The sequence below is a fragment of the Capsicum annuum genome, chromosome 4 (genome assembly GCF_002878395.1).
Source record: "Capsicum annuum cultivar UCD-10X-F1 chromosome 4, UCD10Xv1.1, whole genome shotgun sequence".
NCBI lineage: Eukaryota > Viridiplantae > Streptophyta > Magnoliopsida > Solanales > Solanaceae > Capsicum > Capsicum annuum.
In genome coordinates, this window is record NC_061114.1 from 105,350,747 (window position 1) to 105,377,710 (window position 26,964).

The 26,964-nt window shown below is 38.2% G+C and overlaps 1 protein-coding gene across 1 annotated transcript; it reads right to left on the reverse strand.

Moving 5' to 3' along the window:
- Positions 1-2,093: 2,093 nt before the first annotated feature.
- On the reverse strand, positions 2,094-2,707 carry LOC107868922. The gene is made up of 2 exons (XM_016715530.2): positions 2,333-2,707; positions 2,094-2,231 (listed from the first exon to the last, which is right to left on the reverse strand). Exons 1-2 carry the CDS (start codon positions 2,705-2,707, stop codon positions 2,094-2,096), a joined length of 513 nt encoding a protein of 170 aa, XP_016571016.2.
- Positions 2,708-26,964: the final 24,257 nt, after the last annotated feature.

Sequence of the window (26,964 nt, forward strand, 5' to 3'; positions counted from 1 at the left end):
CGTACTATCTCGGATTTATCTCAGCTATAGGCACAACCAAGACATGTGTAGAGTCAAATAGAGGATCAACTGGTGGTAGAATAGAGGGCTGAGCATCCTATGTAGGTGGTTGTGTATCAGGTGCTAAAGATGATGAAATATGATATGACCCCAGAGCTGTACCCTCCTCAAACTGGGGTGCAACTGATGCTAACTCACTCGTCGAATAGGATGCCACCTCTGACCCCTCCTCACACTGAGAGTAATATGCGTCCTCTCTCTTTACTGAACTAGAAATAGATCCGAAATCAATCTCATCTTTAGAACCTAACTTTGACTTATCCTCATTCTCTACATCATCCTAAGAAGACCTCTCTCTCTCCTCAGGATGGGGAGAGTGTGGTGGTGAGGTCCGGACCTTCTTTATCCTCTACTTGGGAATCGGTCTAAGTCTGGTCATTTGGGACCCAACCTGTGTTGGTGTGGGATGAGTGCCCAGTTAAGATTGTGCTAGGGTAGGGTGGATGCCCTAGATACCCAATATAGCTGCAACAACAGTTGATGCAATTTTAGCCTGCCTCTAAAAGAGGCCCCTAGTTCGTGGGGCTAATGATTTATTGAGGTAACTAGGTACTCCTCTACTGGTCCATTACACTCAAGGACTCATCCCAAATACTCAATTGCACTCCTTTCTTCTGGGATGCCTTAGGTGCCATGAAACTTGTAAAAGCAGTTGTTAGTACTTGAAATAGAAGAGGGAAACAAAACATTTGAATTTTATTTTAAATCAATCAGGGTAGGGTACCTAGGACCTCACCTATAAGTTCTAGGATCCACTTACGGGGATTGTAGGTACCCCTGTAAGTGTCAGACAAAGCCATAAAACTTTAGGGCTTCAGGTTTGACACCTATGATGGCTCTTACGATCCGTAAGTGCCACTTACATGGCTCGTAAGTACATTGTAGGTACTCTTCTGAGAGTACTTCAAATTTACCAAGTTTTTCATCCACACACAGTGTATTTTGCATATTTTAGTCCAATTTCGCACACAACAACATTTATCAAATTCAAAAGCATAGTGATTGCACTAAAATTTGTGGATTTACATGTACCTCTTCAACCTCTACTTATTATTATTAAGGTATGATCATAGGTTTTACATTTAAGAACAATGCAACAATTTTAATTTTTGTTACCATTATAGTCTTCTATAATAAAGATTCATGAGTTTTATGCAATTATCAAGTATGTTAAGTAACAACTCAATTTTCTTTGTTAATATCACACTATAATATCGATAGAAGTCCAGAAATTTACTGTAGTTGCAAGTGATGAAAGTAGGATGCTGAAAAAGTTTGATGAAAAACCCTATCCTTGAGTGCTCTTGTGCGTGAAAATGATTGACTAATGAGGGAGTTTTTTTTATGGACTCAACAGGGAGTTGGAAGGTTTAAAAATAAGAGGGAGTTACAAAATATTTAGAAAATAAGGCATATGAATCAGATTTGGGAGTTGTAAAAGGGTTGGTAGGGTCATATCAGGTCGGGTCACTTGGGCCCGACCTAGATTTCAAAAAGTAGACCGTAAAATTTTCTATCACTTACGGGCCACTTATGGCCCGTAAGTGGTCTACCGTAAGTGGCAGAAAATTTTGCTGCCCCTTTAAACTTTGATTCTGATTTTAATGACACCACTTACGAGGTCATAAGTGGTACTTGCAACCCTCTTAAGTGTGTTTATAAGTAAGAGTTCAGAGACCCAAAGTTCTCATATTTGCACTGTGACATCTATATATTACTTACTTGACTTAGGTGGGACTTATGGCCCCCATTAATGGGTTAATGAGTCCCCTTACTTGGAATTTTCTAAATTTTTGCAATCTATTACCATGTTCCAGGTAGTTCCCCGTGCTTTACACCTACAAAAATAATTAAAAACATCGTGAACACTAAAATAGTGAGTTGCCTCCCACCCAACGCTTGATTTAGCGTCAGGACATGATACGACATGACATGGTTATGTTGGTTACTTAGACTTCACCAACAAGTCCAAGGGCTACCTCCTATAAAGTGCCTAATTTAACATCGCAACACGATTCAATTGCCTTGGCTACTTAGACTTCAACAAGGCTTACATCAACAAAAACTTTTACTTCAACAGTATTCCCTATATAATGCATGACACACTGCCTGTTCTCCTTGAACAGATCTTCACTATCTTGTTTCATCTCAATAGCACCATCAGGAACACCCTAAGCATAGTGAATGGTCTATACCACCTAGACTTCAACTTTCCAGGAAACAAGCAAAGTTTTGAGTTATATAACAAGACTATATTATCGGGCCCAAACACCCTTTTCTCGATCTTCTTGTCATGATACAACTTCATCTTTTCTTTGTACAGAGTGGAACTCTCATAAGCTCGGCATTGATATTTATCCAACTTATTCACTTTGCTTATCCGTAAGTTAGCTGCATCATGCCACTCAAAATTAAGCTTTTTCAACACCCATAGTGCTTTGTTCTCCAATTTGATCGGCATGTGGCAAGCCTTATCGTACACAGGATGATATGAAGCGACACCTATGTGGGTCTTAAAAGCTATCCAGTTGGCCCACAAAGCATTATTTAACTTTCTTGACCAATCAATCTTGTTATCTTTCATAGTTTTTTCCAATATGGACTTGATCTCCCAATTGAAGACCTCAACCTGCCTACTCATTTGCATTTGCGGATGGTAGGTGTTGCCACCTTATGCTTCATACCATATTTTTCGAGAAGGTCCTTAAATGTATGATTAAATAAGTTAGACCTAACATCACTAGTAATAGCATGTGGAGTGATAAACCGAGAATAAATGTTTTTCTTCAAACTGTGGTGATACTTCTGCCCTCATTATTGGGAAGCTCAACTGCTTCCACCCATTTAAAAACATAGTCAACTTCCCCCAGAATATACTTCATCCCATAGGAGCTCACAAACGGGCCCATGAAATCAATTTCCCACACATTAAACAACTCAACTCTAAGATAGGCATCATGGGGAGTTTATGTTTCTGTGAAATATTACCTTGCCACTGACACTGATCACAAGCTTCAGCAAAAACATGAGCATCCTTGTAGATAGTTGGCCAATAATACCCATACTATAGAATTTATGGGATGTGTGGGTACTACTATGATGACCATCAACTGTGATGAATGATAAGCCTCAAGAATGCTCATCATCTGCACCTCAAGAAACATCTCTGGATAACTCCATACACACAAATCCAAAAGAGATATGGTTAATCCTAGAAAAACTTCCTCACTTAATGCATGAACCTCTTATGCTGCTCGAATGACAAATCTTTTAGAACAACATCACTTGCCTAAAAGTTGGCAAAATCAGTGAACTGGGGGATTTAAGTCTTGAGATATTGCCAAGAACCACTCATCTGGAAGAGTATCATCTATGTCAAGCTGATCCCCTATCTTCTGCAATGCCTCCTTCTCGAGGTGAGATAAGTGATCCGCAATATGGTTCTTAGTGCCTTTTTGATCTTTCAGCTTAAAGTTAAATTATTGCAATAAGAGGACCTAATGTATTAACCTAGGTTTCACATCTTTCTTCAACATAAGATATCTTAATGCTGCATTATCAGTTGGAACTATGACTTTGGTTCTAATCAAGTAGGACTGGAATTTCTCAAAAGCAAAAACCACCACGAGTAACTCCTATTTAGTGGATGTATAATTTTTTTGCATGGGGTTTAATGCTTTGTTGGAATAGTAAATGGGGTAAAGTATCTTCTCACATCATTATCCTAAGACAACTCCCAAATCCACGCCACTAGCACTGCATATCACCTCAAAAGATAGGGACTAATAAAGAGACACAATAATAAAAGCCGAGATCAACCACTTCTTAAGGCACTCAAATGACTTGAAACATATATCACCCGACACGAATTTCACCTCCCTCTCTAAAACCTTGAATAATGGGTTAGCAAATTTAGAGAAGTCCTCGATGAATCTCCTATTAAACCCGGCATGACCCAAGAAACTTGTGATACCTTTGCCTGAAATTGGATAAGGTAATTTTTCTATCACTTCTATCTTTGCTCCATCAACCTCAATACCACTTTTTGAAATCTTGTGTATGCGAATAATCCCTTCCTTCACCATAAAGTGTTACTTTTCCTAATTCATAACCAGGTTGCACTCCTTACATCGCCGAAGTGTATTGGCCAAATGGGACAAACAATCATCAAAAGAGTCCCCAACAACCAAAAAGTCATCAATTAAGACCTCCATATTCAAAAATATCAATATCATACAACGCTAAAAGGTGGCAAGAGCATTGCACAGTCCAAACCACATCCTCTTAAATGCAAAAATATCATATGGGCAAGTAAAAGTAGCCTTTTCTTAATCTTTGAGGGAAATGGAAATCTGATTGTACCCCGAATAACCATCAAGAAAATAGTACCAACCCTGCATGTAAGTCTGTATAGCATCTGATCCATGAATGGCATAGAAAAATGGTCCTTTTGAGTCCAAGTGCTAACTTTTGGTAATCTATGCATACTCTTAATATAGTAACTGGACTCTTAGGAACCAACTCATTTTTCGTATTTGGGACAACAGTGATCCCACCATTCTTAGGTACACATTGAACTGAGCTGACCCACTTGCTGTCCTGAATGGGGTATTCCACTCCTGCATCAAACCACTTTATGATCTCTTTCTTTACCACGTCTTACATTGGTGGATTCAATCGATGCTGCTGCTTGATGCTGGGAACACAATCCGATTCTTGCTGAATTTTGTGAGTGCAAATCTCGAGTAGAATCCCCATAATGTCTACAATAGTCTATTTGATGTCTTTCTTAAATCTCTACAAGACTGAAATCAACGTCTCAACTTCTGAATCCAATAAATCAATAACAATAATTATCGACAAGGTATTGTCGCCCTCTAAAAATGCATATCGCAAGTAAGAAGGAAGGCCTTTAAATTCAAAACCGGTGGCTCCTCTATAGATGGTCGAGCTGGTGGATTAGCTCTATTCTTCAAGTCAAGATCCTGCTTCTTCAGAGCATAAGAATAAGAACCTTTACCGAATAGTGCGCTCACTATCTCATCATATTCATCAATGCCATCACTATCGAAGTTCATAATTACTAGCGCTAGTGCCTCAACCCCAAGTCTCTTCTCAATAAGGACAGTTAATACATCATCATCAATAGTGTCTATCACAGACACCACCCGCATATCCTTTGGCTACCATATCAACTGACACATATTAAAAGTCACCTGTTTGTTATCTTTCCCATCTCCATTTCAACCAATGCCTTACGAGTAGCTAAAAAGGGCCTTCCTAAGATAAGAGGGACTTTGAAGTCCACCTCATAGTTAAGGATCATAAAATCAACTGTAAATATGAAGGATGCCACTTCACCAACCATCGCATAGTGTGCCAATCGATTTCTTCGGAGTGCCGTCGACCATTAATAACCTCATAGATGCCAGTTTGGGTGCCCTCAACCTCAATTATTTATACACCACTAGTGATATAAGATTGATACTAGCCCCCAAATCACATAAAGCTCGAGATAAATTGAAGAACCCAATAGTATAAGAAATAGTAAAGGCTCCGAGGTCTCCTTCTTCTCTAATAATTTCTCTACAATGGTGCATATTATTAGTGGGCTCAAAATTACCATCTGTTTCTTAGGAAAAAAATCCTTCATGAACTTCACGTAGCCTGACATATTCTCTAATGCTTCCATAAGAGGAATATTTATAGAAAATTTTTTCTACACTGACATAAATGTCTGATACTTCCCCTCCTCTTGATTCTTCTTCAATCTTTGAGGAAAAGTGACACGACCTGACCCCCGGGCCTTATCGTAATGGGCATCCCAAGTTTAACTAGGATCGAGGACCGCCCCATGTTACCCAACCCAACCACCTATATCCATCCTTAGATGGGATAAATTTTGAGCATATAACAAGATAGCATAAATGCGCTCATGATGACCCTGGGATAGGGTCACAACCATAACCGACCCAACCGAGTCCACCCATACCAAATCAACCACCCAACTATACCAGTCAAACCATAGCTATAAACCAGGCCATAACCAAAAACAATACCAAAACATAATATGTTAATCAATCCTAGAATGTAATATGATAGAACAGTGAGAAATCCTGTGATGTGGTGTCAGCACTCCAGCCTATTCCAATGCGAAGGCCAATACCGATCCGGATCATTCCAATCCCCAGAAGTGCCATAAAGCCTCTATCCAAAAGAGTTAATAATTTTGGTTGGGACATGCCCCCAACCATGGCAAAAATCTATATCCAAAATAAATCAAAGCGTCTAACAATATTTATAACATGAAATGATGCCTTACGAAAGTATGAAAGCTCACCACTCCAGTCCAAATGCTGTACCCGAGTCAATCACTATGTAGGAGGATTCGACTAATCGATTTCTTCATAGCGTGGGTATACAATCTCCAGTAGACGGGTTAGAGAGTGACCGCTAGCATGAATCTCAGAATAAGGATAAAATAATGCTAGTTATAAAACCAAGTAAAACCATCCAATGCACACAACCATACATATATAAGTGCCGAGAAAGGGGATCTGGGTTTAGCATGCATTTAAAACCTTTACCTAAGTTGTGTAGCTTGGCCGTCCTAAGCCACCCACGGGCTTTAGCTTCCCGTGTTGAAAGGGCCCTAGTATGTGTAGCTGCACGACCAGGGAAGTATCCCATGTGATGACTAGTACATCCCCCAATAGTGTGACATCATGCACATGGTCCACTAAGACTGATCCTCATATCAGCAAATACGAGTTTCAAGTTTTAGTCCCCCCGGGACCGCCACCTTATATGGATTTGCTATACATCCCGCCATTAATGCCTAGTTAAAACCATTTCCAAATAACCAATAGATACAAGAAAGACAAGGGAAACATGAAACAAACACCAAATCAGTCCACAAGTTTGAAGAACCGAGGACCCCTTCGGTGACCATTCTCGGATTCACTACAACAACAATGAAAACACAATAACAACAAGCTATTGAAGGTGTAAATAGACCAAAACAACAACAATATGACGAGATGGACAACAATAACAAGATAGGAACAACACACGATTTTACTAACTAGAGATAGAAATGGTTACAAGAACACAAACTACTACAAGATTACTATAATAGTAAAGGGATAGTTAGATAGACTTAATGAAGGTATAATCTTAAGAACCCAAGAGAATATTCCACTTTTGGACCCTTAACACTACACACAACGTTCACCTATCTCTTACAAAGAGACAAGGTTGGAATCCGCCTCCCAAGCATTATGTTTCTAAGCCATGAGATCAACAAGAGTGGTTCCATACTCTCTATGCCTAATTTTAGTTTCGGTGCCTCAAGGAGAGATGACTTGTGTTTCTTGATGTTTCAAGACTTACAACATCATGAATAATCTAAATCTAAAAGCCCTACAATGTTCTATTTATACTAGGTTACAAATAAAATACAAAATGTCCAAAATGCCCTTTTAAGAGCTAGGATCCCTTCAAGTGTATTTAGGGGCTGCCTTGTTGTATTCCAAGGCTTCTCTTTACACTCTAAGTGTGAGATTAGGGTCGATTTGGTGTGTTTTAAGTCCTTCACTCACACACTCCAAGCCTCGGGTTCATTACATTCTCACATACGTCCATTTTCGTGGTCGTACTTGTATCATTCTCCCCTTCTTAAAAAGGATTCGACCCGAATCCATTCCTTGTAAAATCATAGAGAGACAAACAAGCACACTTCCTCATGGCATGAGGGTTAGGATTAGCAAAATAAACAATAATGGTATGCACTCAAAACACTCAAAATAGCTCATACCAAAAAAAAAGAAACCGAGGACCCTTTGATTCACGTCTCGCCCAACAACAAATCTCGACATGCCAAGGTGGTTCATATTTGACATATAACCAAAAGTCCTTAGTGTTAAACATTATGAAGCCATCGACAAATTCACCAAGGACTTGGATATGATAAGAACCCAAAAGAAATGCACCTAAGCCGAGAGTAAATCTTTCCCACTCTGAGATGGCACCGGGATCAAATGGGAAGAATAGCCATAGACACAGGTCTAAGCGACACACCCATTTCCTGTAGTCTTTACCATAACCACACGACCTACTCTCTACATTGGCATACATATCATCACAAGTAAAGAGAGAGTATAGAAAGGTGGCACTCAATTCTACTTCTACTATGGTGTCCTCAGCAAATCCACACAAAGTAGAAAAAGAAGTAGTTTCCAAGACCACACATTCCTTACCCTTAAGAGTACTCTCATCTTCCAAGAAAAGATTTCCATCCTTAGGAGGAATGTTGTCACACCATAGTGGGTTAGCATAGATGCTATAGCTTCCAAGGCAAGCTATACCATCATTTTCACCACTAGATCTATTAGGAGTGTTTAAACTATCTTCAAACAAGACATTGTACCTAAAGAGTGAATGATCTAACCCGCGGACAGATTTGGAACTTTCACTCTATGAAATCATTATCAAGTTCCAAAGATATGTCAAGAACATGATTAAACCTATGAGCCAAGCAAACATTAGAATCCTTACAATAACATAGGCTCATGGGTTCACTCCTTTTTTCTTGACCAACATTTTTAAATTCTTCACTTACTTGAGACTCATTAATCACATCACACATATTCTCAAGTAGTGGGAAAGTTTTACACACAAGTTGGTCAATACAATTTTCATACAACGATGTACTTTTATTCAACGCAATAGATTTAACACTAGGTGCACACAAATCGATCTTAGTAGAAGAGTCGATTCGGTCATCTATAGGATCAACTAGTGTATCCACTCGCTCAACATTTACATTATCTACAAGTGGTAAGGAATCAATATACTCATGTGTAGGTAAGCTACTACTCACACTCAATGGCTTATTAGTCACATGTTCATCATTCACATGTACCAAAGTGTAAGAGATAGCTATTTTACATTGACATTCATAAGTATGTTCATCTTTACCTTGGTGTGAAATCCCTTCACAAGTTTGGGCAGCAACTTCCTTTGGGAAAATCTCACCGCAAGGTGTTTGGACCTTAGGTTTTGAATTTGTTGGGATAAGTGTGGATACCGATTGGTGTAGCCTTTCAACGTGCCATTTCATGTCTTCAATTTTATCGGTGATGCGGTCTAACGTGGCATCGAGATTGGAGGTAGCCATGGTACCTAAAAGAAAAGACAACAACGAACAACAAAACAAACAAACTTGTTAGCTCAAAAATGCCTCACCATACGCTCACTCTCAATTTTTACCTCATACTTGGTTTCATAAGTGTTGAAACCCGGCTTGTACTTCATGAGTGATTGAGGGAGGAGTCCACCTTGGTCCAGAATAGATTTTCGTTCGTGTTGACTCAAAGAAAATTTGCTTACGGACTTGAACCAACAAGATACAATGAATTCACAAAAGAGAAAAGCACACAAAGAACGTTAACACGAACAAACGGACACAAAACTAATTTACAATCTAGTAGGAGTTTACTAGCTTGTCAATTAGCGTTCGGACCAATCAAATGAAACTACGGAACAATAAAATGAAACTAAGAAAATCTGAAATTTGAGCCAAAATTTGATGAGTGATGGTAAGTCTTTCAAGACTAACAAAGCTTCACCTTTTTTCCTTTAGCTTTATAGATTTATGGTTCAATTCATTTTAACAAGCTATGAAGGTTGTGAGGAACTTCAAGTACAAAATCAACAATCACCAAGAGAAATCAACAACAATCTCCAAGAGCACCAACAATTTCACATGGACAACTTCCAATTTTCATAATACAATATCTTCAACACTTGACCAAGACAACTACAACTTCAACAAAATGGTTCTTAGGCCACCAATGAACAACAATATCACGTGGACAAGCTTATAACAACAACAAGATAAAGGCCACAAGGCCAAAATAATCCACCTCAACAATGTTCAACAACAAATCGGCCAAGTCCAAGTTCACAACTACAACTTCAACAAATACAAGCTCAAACTTAGATTTAGACTCAAAGTGTTAGTGGAAAACAAAACTAAAACTAGAAACACTCAATACAAGTAAAAATCTCGGCGAAGACATAACAAGAACACAATTTTTGGCCAAGAACACAAAATGGAAAGATTGTTCTTTTTCTAGAATTTTCATATTTCATTTTTTTTAATTTTTAGAGTGAGCTAGCCCAAGATTTGATCTTGTAGGAACAAGATCAAGCCAATATTTGATACCAAATGATACAAGAAAGACGAGGGAAACACGAAACAAACACCAAATCAGTCCACAAGTTTGAAGAACCAAGGACCTCTTTGGTGACCACTCTCGGATTCACTATAACAACAATGAAAATACAATAACAACAAGATATTGAAAGTGTAAATACACCAAAACAGCAACAATATGATGAGATGGCCAATAATAACAAGATAGGAACAACACGTGGTTTTACTAACTAGAGATAGAAATGGTTACAAGTACACAAACTACTACAAGATTACTATAATAGTAAAGGGATAGTTAGATAGACTTAATAGAGGTAAAATCTTAAGAACCCAAGAGAATATTCCACTCTTGGACCCTTAATACTACACACAACGTTCACCTATCTCTTACGAAGACACAAGGTCAGAATCCACCTCCAAGCATCACGTTTTTAAGCCATAAGATCAGCAAGAGTGATTCCACACTCTATATGCCTAATTTTGGTTTTGGTGCCTCAAGGAGAGAGGAATTGTGTTTCTTTGTGTTTCAAGACTTACAACATCATGAATAATCTAAGTCTAAAAGCCCTACAATGTTCTATTTATATTATTAGGTTACAAATAAAATATAAAATATCCAAAATGCCCTTTTAAGAGCTAGGCTCTCTTTACGTGTATTTAGGGGCTACCTTGTTGTGTTCCAAGGCTCCTCTTTACACTACAAGTGTGAGAGCAGGGTCGGTTTGGTGTGTTTTAGGTCCTTCACTCTCACATTACAAGCCCCGGATTCATACATTCTCACATGCATCCATCTTCGTGGTCGTACTTGTATCACCAACCAATCTATTTACCATTTTATTAACCAAGGCCAATATTAGTGGTATCGTCATACCAACCCTTACTTGCAAGTAATATCCATAGCCAAGTATTTAAGTTATGGGGACTTTTAAGTACCCTTCCATATACCATATTAAACCACTTGGGAAACTTCCACGTTCCTCACAATCATAACCATTTAGCCTTCAGCCTTTTCAGACTATTTAAACCATGAATAATTCCTTTACCAAGTTTAAAACATGCAATAGTTCCATTAAAAGAAGTTAATCCACTGAACATATCTTTATAAGCATTTTATCAAATATATTGGGGGCATAATATAACCAAAACCAATTCAAAAGATCACTAAACCATTACCATATAATCCAATTGACCAAATCCACCATTAATGCATATAAAAGCATAATTAAAACCATAAGAAACCATAACCTAGCATTTAATATCAAAACCCCCAAATAATAGTTAACACCAAATCATGAAATAGTAAAATCATGAAATCAATCATATAAATCATGTCTTTAGTTGAAATTACAATGAAGAAAGAAATCATACCTTATACCAAAGAATTAACGGAAATAAATCACCAAGACAAGCCCCAAAGCAATCCTCAAGATAAAACCCTAGCCTTCTTTCCTAAAAGCTCATGAGAGAATTATGGAGTATTTTGGAATAATTTCTAAGTGTTAATGAATAGAATAATAGAGTAAATAACATCCTAAGTGTATTAGAAGTCGTGGGTCCTAGTAAGTAGGAAAATATCCAGAATACCCCCACTTAAGTTGAACAAAATCTTGTCATAGGGATACGACTGACCCATGCGAGTCGTACCCTCCCAATACGATCGGTACCCACCACTCGTATCTAAGACTCAACCCTTAGATCAAACAATATACAGTATACGACTCATCCAACTAGGTCATAACCATAGCATATGATTTGTATCCATAACCCGTATCCCTGGCAGAATGAAATACCAAGAGGATCAAACACTGCCTACTATACGAGTCCCTGGTACGACTCGTACCAAGCCCTACAACTCATACCCCTAAGTCGTACCCATTGTAGTGACCAAAACCATCCTACCAACTAACACTGGTCAATATATGATAGGATCATACTACTCATACCCCAATATACAGCTCATACCCATGAGTTTTATTGGGTCCATAGAACAGAAAGGAAATTTTCTAAGGGTCAAAGCCCAGGATGTTTCAAAATGAAGGGAAAGATCATGGTTAATGCAGGCTTGACTTCCTTCTCTTTTCCTTTATCCTTCTCAACTCCTCTATCCATACCCATCAATTTTTGTGATGACTTACCACTAGTCACAAACTTTTTAGAGTCTGCTTTGGGTGAATTATTAATGTTAGCAACATCATCCCTAACTTTATCAATTATAGGCATAGGGGGATCAGTGGTGGCCTTACCACTCAGAGTGGTGATTTCTAAATAGTGACTGTTATTCTTTGGATTCTGCTTAGTATTACTCAAAAGTGTGCTTGGTTGACGCTGATTCAAGGTCACCGATGTTTGAACAAATTATTGCATATGTTTCTTGATCGTAGTAGTATGCGATTCCACTTTTTGGCTCAAACTTGATGTGCTATAGAAATACAACACTTTCGATGCCTAAAACGAGGAAAATATGCAAGTTTCTTAGGTTGTTTTATTAGATATAATGTGTTTTGGGTATGTTTAGCAGGAAACTAGGTTTTAGATGCTAAGTTCATTAACGAGATGAAAAATGGTGTTTTTGGCTTCTTATTTGATCAGTTTTTGGTGTTTGTGACCAAAGCATTATGATGAAAGTTAAAGATTTGAAGCTTGGTTGCAAGTATTGGAAGGTCCGACACTTACCTATGTTTACATGTGGACCACATGTAGCATATACGATCTGTATATGACTAAGGTAAGTACTAGAATTGATGATCTCAAGGGCAAAAGTTGAAAAATAACTTTCAGCACTTACTTATGTCAACATATGGACCACATGTAGCATATTTGGGAAAGGTAAGTGCTAGAAGTCCAAAATCCCGAGAGCAGAAGCTGTAGGAAATTTTTCTTGCACAAGTAGGTGTCTACATGCACCCAGCCTTAGGCCGCTGTGGCACATGCGCCTAAGGCCAGGCCGCATGTGGACACCATATATTGCCGCTGACCTTTTTTCATCTTTTTTTGCTGGGCTTTTATTTTAGGGTTTTCTCATGTACTATAAATACCCCTAATGTATTTTTTAGTAGATGTTTTGCACTCTTGATACTTAATAAACATATTTTGATTTTGAGATTTATTTTTGGTCTAGGAATTCTTTTGTATTGATTTTGGTTGATTAGTTCAGTTATGATTTTGGGTTTTTACTTGTGATTATTGTCATTTCATATTATGCTTTCAATCATGAATGTTGTTAATTACTTCACAAGTATGAGCAACTAAAAACCTTTAGCTAGGGTTGTGGATGGTGGATTGACGAAGTAAGGGATATGCTATTGTTGTTCTGAACTGATACCCATGCATGCATTGTATTATCTTCACTTTAATAGTTATCTTAGCTGTTGTAAACTTTAGTATCCCACCTAGATTATTGCTACTTACTCCAAAAGAGGAGTAGTGACAAGGAAAAGATAATGACAACAGTAATTTGATGGCTAGATGTTGATCCACTCTACTAGGTATCTAAGTAAGATGGTTAATTTTATCTAATAACTAGAAACTCAAAAGGTAATAGTTAACTGGAATCAAGATAAGGTTAGTAAGACAACATCCCGAGTCTCAAAAGGTAAAGGGTAAAACCTGTCAGCTCATCCAAAAGACTATTGATGGTACAAAACTTATCAAATTCTATATGTAAGATATCAGGTTGGTTTAATAAAGCACGATAAGCCTACGGAGTTGAGAAGCCAGGGGGAACACAATCCTAGTTTTTACTTACGACTAATTACAACCGAAGTTTATATTCGCCACTTGTTCGATATTGCTACTCAAAACCCCTATTTACTTTTCCAGTTCTGCCCATTGATTACAACAGTTGAGAGCCACAATTTCACGCATTCCCTTGGGATTTGACCCCAACCATCGTTGGTTTACTATATTTAATAGTGACCGCATAACCTTCAGAGTTAAGGTGTAGCTTGGGCATTATCAAAACCTGTAATGTTTGCCTTTATCTCCTTATGGCCACCTTTTCGATTTTCTGACCCCTTTACCAGTTTAGTGAACAACACCTCCCTTCTTAACCCAGTGTCACGGTTCTTTGGTGGAACATAAACATCACTCTTCTCCTTATAATCATCCTTATGCCTTAAGTCACCAGGTCTATCTGCTCTAATCCCTATACCTGTCCCCATAATAGTTTCGACTTTAGTTCTATTGCTTCGAGTTCCAAGTGTGTTAACAAGACCCTTGGCCCTTGGCTCAAAAACCCACCAACTCTCTATCCAGATACTTTGCCTCTTTTTCAACATCAAAATTGTATAGCTTAGGTGCTTTTCCTTGTGTGCCCACAACATTCACCTTTTTAGAATTCATAGTTGCAAATTCTTAGTCAAAAGACCAATCTCTATTCTTGGATTTGTGAATTCTTGAGACACCATATCATCTACAATTCTTTGATCACTGAAGCCCTAATAGCATAAGTGTCAGCATTTCTTTCCACCTCCCAAGTATGACACCTCCAGTTGGTAAGAGAGATCCAATCTAAGAGTTTCGATGTTGCTTCCCAACATAGTCTCATGAAATCTCCACCAGTAATAGTGTTCATAATAACTTTGGAACTTGTATTCAGGGCACGACAAAAAATTTCTAGTAATTTTCTCCCTAAAATTCTGTGATTAAGCACCATCATCAACTTCTTCTTAAACTGAAACCAAGCCTCATACATACATTGGTTTAGAATGCTATTGCTTGAAATTATATATCTTGTCCTTCAGTTATCATATTCTGGAAGGAGGGAAAAATTGGTCTAAGAATTGCTTCTACAACTTATTCCAAGTAGTAATGGAACCACGATGTAGTTCTCCTAACCATAATGTCGCTTCACTAGTTAGAGATAATGGAAATAATCCGAGTCTCAATGCTTACTAACTCACCCTAGGTATATTATATAAGTTCAAATTCCAATAAAATTTATGATGTTCATATTTGCGTCATCGATTGGCAAAACCGCAAACACACCCTTCAGATTTAGTAGCTGAATCATAGCATTTGTGATATCAAACTTTATCCTCCGAGACAACTCGAGAAGAATGATTGCTCCTATCTCTATGGGATCAACATACCCAGGTAATCCTCTAGATCATCATATGCTTGAACTTATTGATAAGCTAGGAGTATGGGAGCTCTATCGAGTTCTGATCGATGATCAAATTTTTGTCTCTGTCTCTCCACTAGAAATACACGACGGACACCCTTATTATCCCTCCTAGCATTTGCTTTTCCTAATAACTACACAGTATTTGCATAATTAACACGATCCAAACTAGGGCCTAGTAATGTCGGGCATCTCAAGTCCGACAAGGACCGGAGACCACCCTTTATACCCAATCCATCCCACTAATATACCATCCACGTCGGAGGAATTCTAAATGTATAATAAGATAGAGTGTTTAAAATTCATTGACTTTTGGATAAGTATAAAATCGGGACCAACCCAACTAAGTACACCGTCCAAACCAAACCAAAACATAATATACCTAACTCTACAGTTGTCCATACAAAGCCTATGAAATAATTTCAAAGAATACCTACCCCTAATCATAACCAAAAACCGATGTCAGAGGAATAATAAAGACAAAAAATAATCAATAACATGAAATGGTGCTTCCAAATAAAGAAATGTCACTACTTCAGTCTGACTCAAGCTGTCCCCGAATCACCAAGTCACTGAGCAGGAAGCGAGTTAGTATGGCTGATTCCTGCATTGTGTTGGGATATAGTGCCCAAAGATGGTTAGCGGGGTGAATGCTAGCATGTACTCAAAAATAAGGATAAATAATGCCATCATTCAAAACCAAAGCAAATAACTGTATGCAATCACATAGATACTTGTATACCATGCTGGGATAGGGAACCGGGTTTAGCATGCATTAAAAAACTTTACCTAAGCTATGTAGCGCTGTCGTCCTAAACCACCCATGGGCTATATGGGTTCAGCTCCCCCTACTGAAAAGGCCCCGATTTGTGTTAGCCGCATGAACCAGAGAATAAAACCTGAGATAACTAGTACATCTCCCAAAATATAAGTGTTACATCATGCATATGGTCACTAAGACCAAACCTCACATCGACAAACATGAGTTTCCAGTATTGGTCCCTCCACCTGTATGGCTTTGCTACACATCCCCCATTAAGCCCATATTAAAGCCATTTACACATTCCAACCATTTACCCAGAAGACTTTTATTAGGAATTTTAACCATTATTATCATCATACCAAAATTAGAGCTTGCAAGGATGCCCTACCAAAACCATTAAACCAAATGGACTCCAAAGTTTCCAATTAAGCCTAAACCATAGCCATCAAGACCTTCCTAAACCATTAAAACAAACCAAACCATTTTAAGTTCCATTACCTTTTATGCAATGCAAAGATTTCAAGAATAGCCACTCTATGTGACAAAATCATTCTCATTGGCAGTTTAACAAATATGTTGAGGGTATATAACTTCCAAAACCAAAATCAATTGATGATTCCCATTTAACCACATGTTCAAACCATAATTATAACATGAAAAACCAAAGTAAAACACTGGAAAACATTATCCAACCGTAAACAACCAAAACCCCCAACATCTATTTTTGAACCAAATAATACCACAATAATACCATAAAAACCATTCATTAAAACATGATTTTTGTTGAACTAACAATCAGGGAAGAGTAACATGCCTGAGATATGAAGATTCACAGAGAGATTTTGATCCGTAATCCTCTATATGACCACCTTGAAAAAACCCTAGCCTAATTTTCTTGAGAGGTTTTTTGAGACAGAGTTTCGAGATGTTTTTAATCTTCTAAAGTGCATAAAGGATGACTAACTAGGGTTATAAGATGTGGGGTCTCAAGGGATTGAAGTGGAAAATGTTCAAACTACCCTCAGCTTAAAATTTGTGGAAAACTCACAGGTGGGTATGAGTGGACCCTCTAACTCATCACCATATCATACGAGTGGTACCCTCAAACGTCACCAAAATAAAAGGTTGGACACCATATTCTATCCAACATACTATTCCCTTGCCCAACTCATCACAACATCATACGACTAGTACCCTTAAGTCGTATACAAGTCTATTCACCAAGGGCTAGACATTGGAAAACATATAATTGGACTCAACCCACTCGTTACATCAGCATACGACTTGTATGGAGTCTATTGTACCAAGGAAAAAACTTGTTCAATAAACACACTAATCAACATACGACTAGGGTCCCTACACCTATGCCCATACTATACGAATTGTATGGTGGGTCGTTAAAAGGATAATGAGTTCAAAACTCAAGAAATTTCCAAGGGCCCAAACCTAGCTCGCTTGGATCATTCATCCTTGAATGATAGGATAAGGTAGTGACTAGTATGAGTAAGCACCCGTACGCTTACATTTAACTAAGTTAGAAAACAAGGATACCAAGGAAATTAATCTTTCCTCTAACAAAGTTTGAAAACAAAGACGTTAAGAATACATACACTTTAAGGATGATTATCCAAAACAAAGAGTAAGAATGAGCAGTTAGACTCCATGTCCCCTTTAGCTCCTTATAGTGCTCTTTCTTCCACAACTAGTGCATCTAATATCCCCTAAACACAACCACACTCTCTACTAAGCTTTCAGCATAAAGACAACTGGGAGTTAATCGTACATCCATCTCAACCTCCCAACTCTCCCCGCGAACACATAACTAGAAGGCATGAGTATAATCGTACATCCATCCCATGTTAAAGACTAACTGGGAGTTAAAGGTGCTAGTAGAAGCCATGGGACCCTATACTTTACACCACTCCGATCGTCCATTACTATAATAAAGAAACAAGTCTTTCTCAAGGAGGTATAGGCGTTTAACACAAAGATCAGATATTTATCAATCACCACGCTCCAGCCTATCTTTACTACACCCATTTTATGGATCTCCCCACTAAAACTAGTACCCTCAACCGCTATCACAAAGGCTTTCACCACACCTTCCCTCCACAATTATTTCTTATAATAATTTTATCTCATTCTTCTACCTACACTTATAACCTTCTCTCTAGTAGTCATCCCAAAATTTCACAATAAAGGACATCTACTCTCTCTTTCAAAACATCACCACGGTTCTATGATCACTACCACCCTAACATAAGAAGGGTCTCTAAAGGACTATAGTTCAAGCATTAAGAATAAGGGGGTTGGGGAGGGGGGTTACTTCCCAATTACAGTTCCTATTTGTCGTACTTCTCAAGGTAAAACCTACAAAATAAGGCACGACACAATATGCATGAGGAACTTCATAGCAACCACCTAGGTTATAAATGAGGGATCATTTTGATATAAACTTACCATAGCACGAGTCCTCAAGACTGGGCACCAAATGAAACACGACTACATATATCAATGGTAATTTAACGTAAAACTAAAATTTATATTCAGGTAATAAAGTGAGGATTTTTGCTTGAAACTACTATTTCTTGGAACTAGGAATGATGTGAGACATGAATATATGGATCATGAGTGTCATGAAATAGACTTTGAACACTTGGAACCATTGATTTCCTGGGAACTATTATTGCCTTTGGTTTAGGGGCTGAAGAATGAACATACATGGCACCTAGAATGCGAACCTTAGGCATAAGCACTATTAGAATGCATGCAACACTAGTGGAGTATCCTCTTAACAAAAATGGAGGGAATCACTAGAATAGGAGTAAATTCACCTCGATTTTCCCTTGAAGTCCACCGCGAGGAGAAAATTTAGGATTAGCCCTCAATCTCCGTCTTACTACATCTATAAGCATAACACTCCTCTCTAAGGGGTATCACCATGGATATGTACTAGGGACACTTGGCTCTCTTATACTTAAAACTCATCTATCCATATGCTATCTAGAGTTCAACATAATTTTATAAACTCTATCCCCTAACACATTCAATGACTTAGCCCCCAATCCATCAGTTAAACCTAGACCTCCGACCTATATATCACGACCTTCCCTACTCATATATCCCCTAAGTCATCAACCTCACCTCCTCCGCACACCCCTCTAAGCCTACCAATCTACCCCCAAAAATCTTGTATTGCCATCCCTGAGCTAATATACTCCTTTTTACAAAAATCAACATCCAAGGTTCAAACTTAGTGTCTATCAACCATCATGCACTAGTAATAAAGTACCCTATGTAAAATACAGATATATGGTCAACCCCTTAAGGAGGTTACCCTAAATTCCTTATTCACCCATTGATAACCTGTACATACCCAGAAGAAACCACCACCTCCTTACGAACAAGGAATGAAAGCACCCCATGGGGAAACGCTATGGCAGACAAACCCTTTACCAATAGGATACTTCCACTGTTCTTTAAGCTTCTTTCAACTCAACTGAAGCCATTCTATAGGGGGAATAGAAATTGGATAAGGGTCCGGAAGATGATCAATTCCCAAACTCATTCTCTTTATCGGGACACCAGAGAGGTTATTAGGGAAAACCTTAGGATGTTCATTCACCATCGGGATAGAATGTAAGGAAAGACCCTTCAAATTAGAATCTTTAACCCAGACCATATGATTGAGACACCCCTTTGGAGATTAATCTTTGAGCTCTAAGATATGATATAAACCTTCCCTTAGGAGCTAGGGAACCACCCTCCTACTCAATAACCAGCTCATTAGGGAATTTAAAGATGACCTTATGGGTCCGATAGTCTAGAGATGCATAGAATGAGTGCAATAAATCCATTCCCAATATGACATCGAAATCAACCATGTCTAATTTAAATAGATCCACCAAGGTTTCCCGGTTACCCACAGATACCACACAATCCCTATAGACTTTTTTAGCTACCACAGACTCACCCACTAGGATAAAAATAGAAAAAGGTTCTGAAATAGACTCAGGACCAAAACTAAGATGCCCAACCATAAATAAGTTCTCATAAGAGAGAGTGGACCCCGAATTAAGTAAACACAACACACCATGAGAAAGGAGTTTAAACATACCATTAATGTCATTGGGAGATGCCACAGAGTCCTGGTGAGAAATAAAAACATATAAGAAATTTTGGTCAATACTAGTACTAGAGGAAGAAACAGAAATAGAAGCAGCAGCCTCTGGTGTAGGGACTAATAAAGAGAAAACAGGAACCTTGTTAGCCCAGAAGAAACTCTAGAAGGACATTCATGCTGTATATGACTAATCTAACCACAAATAAAACATCAGTGTCTCCCTTTCTCACACTAGCCACGGTGTAGATTAACCATAAAATTTGCAAGAAGGGTAGGACAGAGCCAACTGCACCCCTCTAGTCTACCATTGGGCACCCCATGCATCCCCTGTTATGTCGAGGGCGATGTTTACTCAATGATTTCGAGTAAGGAGCATTAGCCATAGATAATGAACCAAAACTCCCCTACTTTATCCTAGGCCACTTTTCCCCATCTCTACTACTAAAACCTTAGGGATTCTTTCTGACCTTAACACCAGTAAAAGTTGGAGGACCCAACCTCACAGACTGGCTAAACCTTGTGGCCTCATAAGATGAGCACTACGCTTAGATTGAGATGCTACCCACTAAGCCAACATATGAATTGACCAACAAAGCTTTGCATTTGTCATGTTAGCCTGAGGAGCTTGAGAAGGTCTGAAGGGAACCAGTGGAATTCCAGAAGGGCAATCATGAATTGGACCCCTAGACCAGGTCTGGACCCCATAAGTAGGATGTGCCTCATCAACAGTGTCCCCAAGTGGAACAGAGGGGTTTCCATGAGCTTTTAAATCAATTGGGAGACATGTTTGGAAAGACAAACAGACAGAAATTATAGGAATCCAAGACCTTAGACTCAATAGCTTGAAGTAAGTCAACAAGAAAGTGAAACATTCCTAAATTCCTCATAGACTTTTCCTCATAAATATGGTGTGCTACGTACTTATAAAAGAGAATCTACTCGACACGGCTTATGGATACCCTATGACACCAAAACTTAGACTGGATACCAATTTAACATGACCTGAACCAGGGCCAAGTCATGTTGGGCATCTCAAGTCCAACAAGGACCGGAGACCACTTCTATAACCAATACAACCCACCAATATGCCACCCATGTTAGAGAAATTGCAAATGTATAATAAGATAGAGTGTTTAGAATTTAATGACTTTAAGATATGTCTAAAATCGAGACCAACCCAACTAAGTCATACCATCCAAACCAAAACAAACCATAATATACCTAAGTCCATAATTGTCCATACAAAGCCTCTAAAACAATGTCAAAGAATACTTAGTTGGGACATGCCCCTAACCATAGCCAAAAACAAATGTTAGAGAAATAATAAAGACATAAGATAAACCATAACATAAAATGAGCCTTCCGAAGAATGGAAGCTCACCACTTGAGTCTGACTCAAGCTGTCCCCGAATCACCAAGTCACTAGTAGAAAGTGTGCTAGTATGGCCAGTTCCTAGATCGCATGGGGATACAACGTCAAAAGATGGTTAGCGGAGTGAACTCTAGCACGTAATCAAGAATAAGGATAAAATAATGCCATTATTCAAAACTAAAGTAAATAATCAAATGCGTTCACATAGATACATATATATCATGCCGGTATAGGGAATCAGGTTTAGTATGCATTTAAAATCTTTACCAGGGCTGTGTAGCTCTGCTGTCCTAAAACCACTCATAAGCTATACGGGTTCAGCTTTCCCTGCTGAAAGGGCCAATGTATGTTAACTGTACGAACTAGAAAATAAAACCTGAGATGACTAGTAAATCTTCTAAAATATAAGTGTGACATCATGGACATGATCACCAAGACCAAACCTCACATCGGCAAACATGATTTTCTAGTATTTGTCCCCTCGGGAACTCCACCTTACACGACTTTTCTACACATTCCCCTTTAAGCTCATATTAAAACCATTTACACAATCTAACCACATAACAAAGAGTCTTTTATTAGGCATTTTAACCATTGGTATCATTATACCAAAACTAGAGCTTGGAAGTCTATCCTTTTATGCTATACCAAAACCATTAAACCAAATGGACTCTAAAGTTTCCAATTAAACCCAAACCATTCCCATCAATACCTTCCTAAATCATTTAAAACCAACCAAATTAAGTTCCACTACCTTTTATGCAATGCAAAGATTTCAATAATAGCCACACTATATGAAAAAATCATTCTCATTAGCATTTTAACAAATATGTTGAGGGCATATAACTTCCAAAACCAAATATCAATTGACCATTCCCCTGCAACCACATGTTTAAACCATAATTATAACATGAAAAATTATAAGTAAAACATGGGAAAACATTATCGACCATAAACAACCAAAACCCCCAACATCTATTTTAAAACCAAACTATACCATGAAAACCATTCATTAAGACATGCTTTTAGTTGAACTAACAATGAGAGAAGAGTAGCATGCCTAATTTAGGAAGGTTCATAGAGAGAGTTTGATCCTTAAGCCTTTAGATTACGACCTTGAAAAAACCCTAGCTGATTCTTCTTGAGAGGTTTTTAGAGAGAGTTTAGAGAGTATTATCAATCTTCTAAAGTGCATAAAAGATGACCAATAGGGTTATCAGATGTGGGGTATTAAGGGATTTGGGTGGAAAATGTCTAAACTACCGTTAGCTAAGTTACAGAAAACTCGTAGGTGGGTACGAGCAAACCTTCTAACTCATCACTATATCATACGAGTGGTACTCTTAAACCATCACCAAAATAGAAGGTTAGACACCACATTCTGTCCAATATACACCTCCCTTTCCCAACTCATCACAACACCATATGACTAGTACCCTCAAGTCGTATACAAGGCCAAACACCAAGGAATAGATACTGGACAATATACGATTGGACTCAACCCTCTTATTACATGAACATAAACTCGTATGGAGTCTATTATATCAAGGAAAGAACTTGGTCAATCAAAATATTGACCAACATATGACTAGGGTCCCTAGATACGTACCCACACCATACAACCCATATGGTGGGTCGTTATAAGGACAGTGAGTTCAAAACTCAAGAAATTTCTGAGGGATAAAACCCAGGGTATTTCAGCAACTATCTCCTGAACACCATACAGAGGCGGGGGAGACAAGTCAAGTGGATCTTATCAAAGCCCCTTATGATGAGCTTTACGATCGTGTTCTGACATCCTACAATTCTGTCGTAAGGTTCCTTTTATGCTCTGGATCAAATGGGATCAAGGGATTGCTTTGACTCCTAGTATCAGGCATATACCAGCATGCACCCTAAGAAGAATAGAAAATAAAACCCAACAACCTCAACAAACTCTATCAATCAATCCATAACCATATTCCCAAAAAATAGCTCCAAAATTTACTGTTGGCCAAAAACTATTCCTCCAAGAAGTATAATGCTGCCGAAGTCAAATATAGTAACCCAACAGAGGTTAGGGTCAAACCCATAGGGAATAGGCCAAATGTCTCTCATAATTTTTTTTAATGTTTCCAAAATGATAGAGTAAAAATAAATAGGGTGTTTTGCTGTGAAAATAGTAAAGTAGCAACAAGTCCTGATCACTTAGTTGAAATCAATCTAAGAAGAATACTAGGACTATGTTCCTCATATCTTCCTAACTTCCTAGACTTATCATGCTTAATCTGACTAACTCAATGGCACACAGAATCTGACAAGATAGGTATCACCAACCATCTACCAAAATGGACCTATGTACTTGCATATTTTCCTGTTTTAAGCATAAAAAAGTTCCATGAAACCGCGACACATCAGTTACCAGGTCTCTAATGCTCAACCTTAGCCTACTGACAACAAAGGCAACAAGCTATAAAATTTGCCACATCCTTTTTCATGCCACTCCACCAGTAATGCTGCCTCAAATCTCTATACATCTTAGCTATCCCAGGGTGAATAGAATATTTGAAGCTATGTGCCTCCCATGATATAAACTAAATTAATTTTCCAACCCTCAAAACACAAATACATCCATAAAATCTCAAAATACACTTGAAATACAAGGTAGCTCAACTGGAGTCACCTCTCAAAACTTGATCATGAATGCCAAAGTCATTCTCGAACTGTTGATCTTGAATTTGCTCCCTCAATGTAGATCTAGCCTCAACATTGGCAATAATACTCCTAAGGCCTGAAATATCAAGTTAAACTATCAAGTGGGCTAGGTACTGGATGTCCCAAGATAACGGTCACTTTGAACTAAAATAAAGGCTAAGCTACCCATACTCACCTCATTTTGCTACCGTATTTGACTTACCCAATTGGTATAGAATAGAGATATCATAGTCCTTTAGTAACCAATCCACCTGCACTATTTCTAATTAAGCTCCTTCTAAGTCATAATGTACTGAAGATTATAATGGTTAGTGTAGATCTCGCAGCGAACACCATACAAGTAATGCCTCTAAATCTTGAGCGCAAAAACCATCACCGCCTACTCCAAATCATGAGTAGGGTTGTTGTACTCGTGCAACTTGAACTATCTCGATGCATAAACAATAACTTGACCTTACTTCATCAAACTAGAACCCAAACCAACACTGAAAGCATTAGATTAAACTATAAACCCCTTACCCTTAACGAAAAGAGTCAAAATAGGAGATAAAGTGTGCAAACCCTTAAGCTTTAGAAAGCTCAACTCACAATCCTTGGACCATTAAAATGGAACCTCCTTCATGGTCAAGCTGGTCATAGGCACTATAGTAGTAGCAAATCCCTCAATGAACCATTAGTAGTTTCCTTCCAAACCAATTAATTTATGAACCTCAATTGTAGATATAGGTCTGGCCCTATCATGAATAGCCTTAGTCATTGCTGGATCCACCATAATCTAATTCTTTGACATCACATGCCCTAAGAATGTAACAAAAATAAGTCAAAGCTAAAACTTTGAGAATTTGGTAAAAGCCTATGATCTCCAAAGTCTGGAGCAAAATCCTCAAATATTGCCCATGCTCCCTCTACTCCACGACTAAACAAGGATATCATCGATGAAGAAAATTACGAAGGAGTCTAAATAAGGCTTAAAATCATGGTTAATTAAATCCATGAACATTGCTGGGGCATTGGTCAACCCAAAAGACATCACTAAGAACTCATAATGGCCATAGGGAGTTTTGAAGGTTGTCTTAGGGATGTCCTTAGCTCAAATCCTCACTTGATGGTAAATAGTGATCAAATCAATCTTAGGGAACATTGCTGCTCCTTAAAGATGGTTGAAAAAATCATCACTACAAGGTATACAATACTTATTCTTCACTCTCACCTTATTTAGATGCATATAAGTGATACACATATACATGGAACCATTATTTTTCTTCACAAATAAAATAGGACCACCCCAAGGTGATATGCTCAACCTAATAAAACTCATACCCAAAAGATTGTGAAGTTGATAATTTAGCTTCTTTAGCTCGACAAGAGCCATATGGTAAGGTGCCATGGAAATAGGTTGGGTGCCTGACTCAAGATCAATGACAAAGTCAATATCACACTCAAGAAGAAGGTCAAGCATGTCGGAAGGGAAGAAATCAAAAACTCATAAATAATAGGAATAGAATCAAGCAAGGGACTCTCGATTGCTAACATCATAAACATATGCAAGATAAGACTCACAACCCCTATACACCAATCTCCTAGCGAACATAAGAAATAATCTCCATCGGTGCGTGACTAAAAGAACCCTGCCAGGTAATCGAGGATATTCTAGGCATGGCTAAGTTAATGGTCTTGGCATAAAAATTTGAGATCGTATGATAGGGGATAACAAGTCCTTGCCTAAAATTGTAACAAAATCCATCATATCTAATATAATAAGGTTAGATTAAGTATCAAACTCTCAAACAATCGTAACACATGATGTATAAACCTGATACGCTACTAAAGAATTACCCACGAGAGTAGTTACATATATGGCACTAATCGAGGGTCCCAAGACAACTCTAACTACAGTGCATAATAAATAAAAACATATGAATAAGTGGATCTGGGATCAATTAAGGCAATAGCTGGCTGACGGTATACAGGAATTAAACCTGTAATTACAATACTTAAAGACTATACCTCTGGCCTACCAGGTATAATATACAACTGACCCCATCTACCTCCAAACTAAGTACCTGATTTACCAACTATCCTAATCCTCTAAGGACTAACTAGAGAACTCTAGGGACCACCCTACGACCCTAGGTAGCACCTCTAGCTAGGGGTGGTACTGCCCTAATTGGTTGGACACTCTGAGCTATAGGCTAAATCATTCTATGGAAGGGACACTCTATAGAGTAATGACCAACAACCCCATAATCATAGCATTCATCGAGCACTCTACTCTATCCAAAAAATTTGGTTGACCTTGAATAGTCACCTCAGATAAAAGACCCAATGTGCACATCTCAAAGACTGGTTGCTGCTTGAGCCACTATACTTCAGTATAATCAGACTGACCTCCATCCATAATCTATAGTGCTACATGAATAGGCCTGCCAAACTGACCCTAGTATTGATAAGACTGATATGGATGCTACCTACTTTATGAACCTCTACCTCTAAACTATAAGCCACTTTGGCTCCCACTAAAACTACCCTGCTAATGTGGTTGTTACATCCAACTTCACACGTAAGTATATTGGGTCATTCAAGTAATAAAGTGGCTCTTTGAGACCCAAAG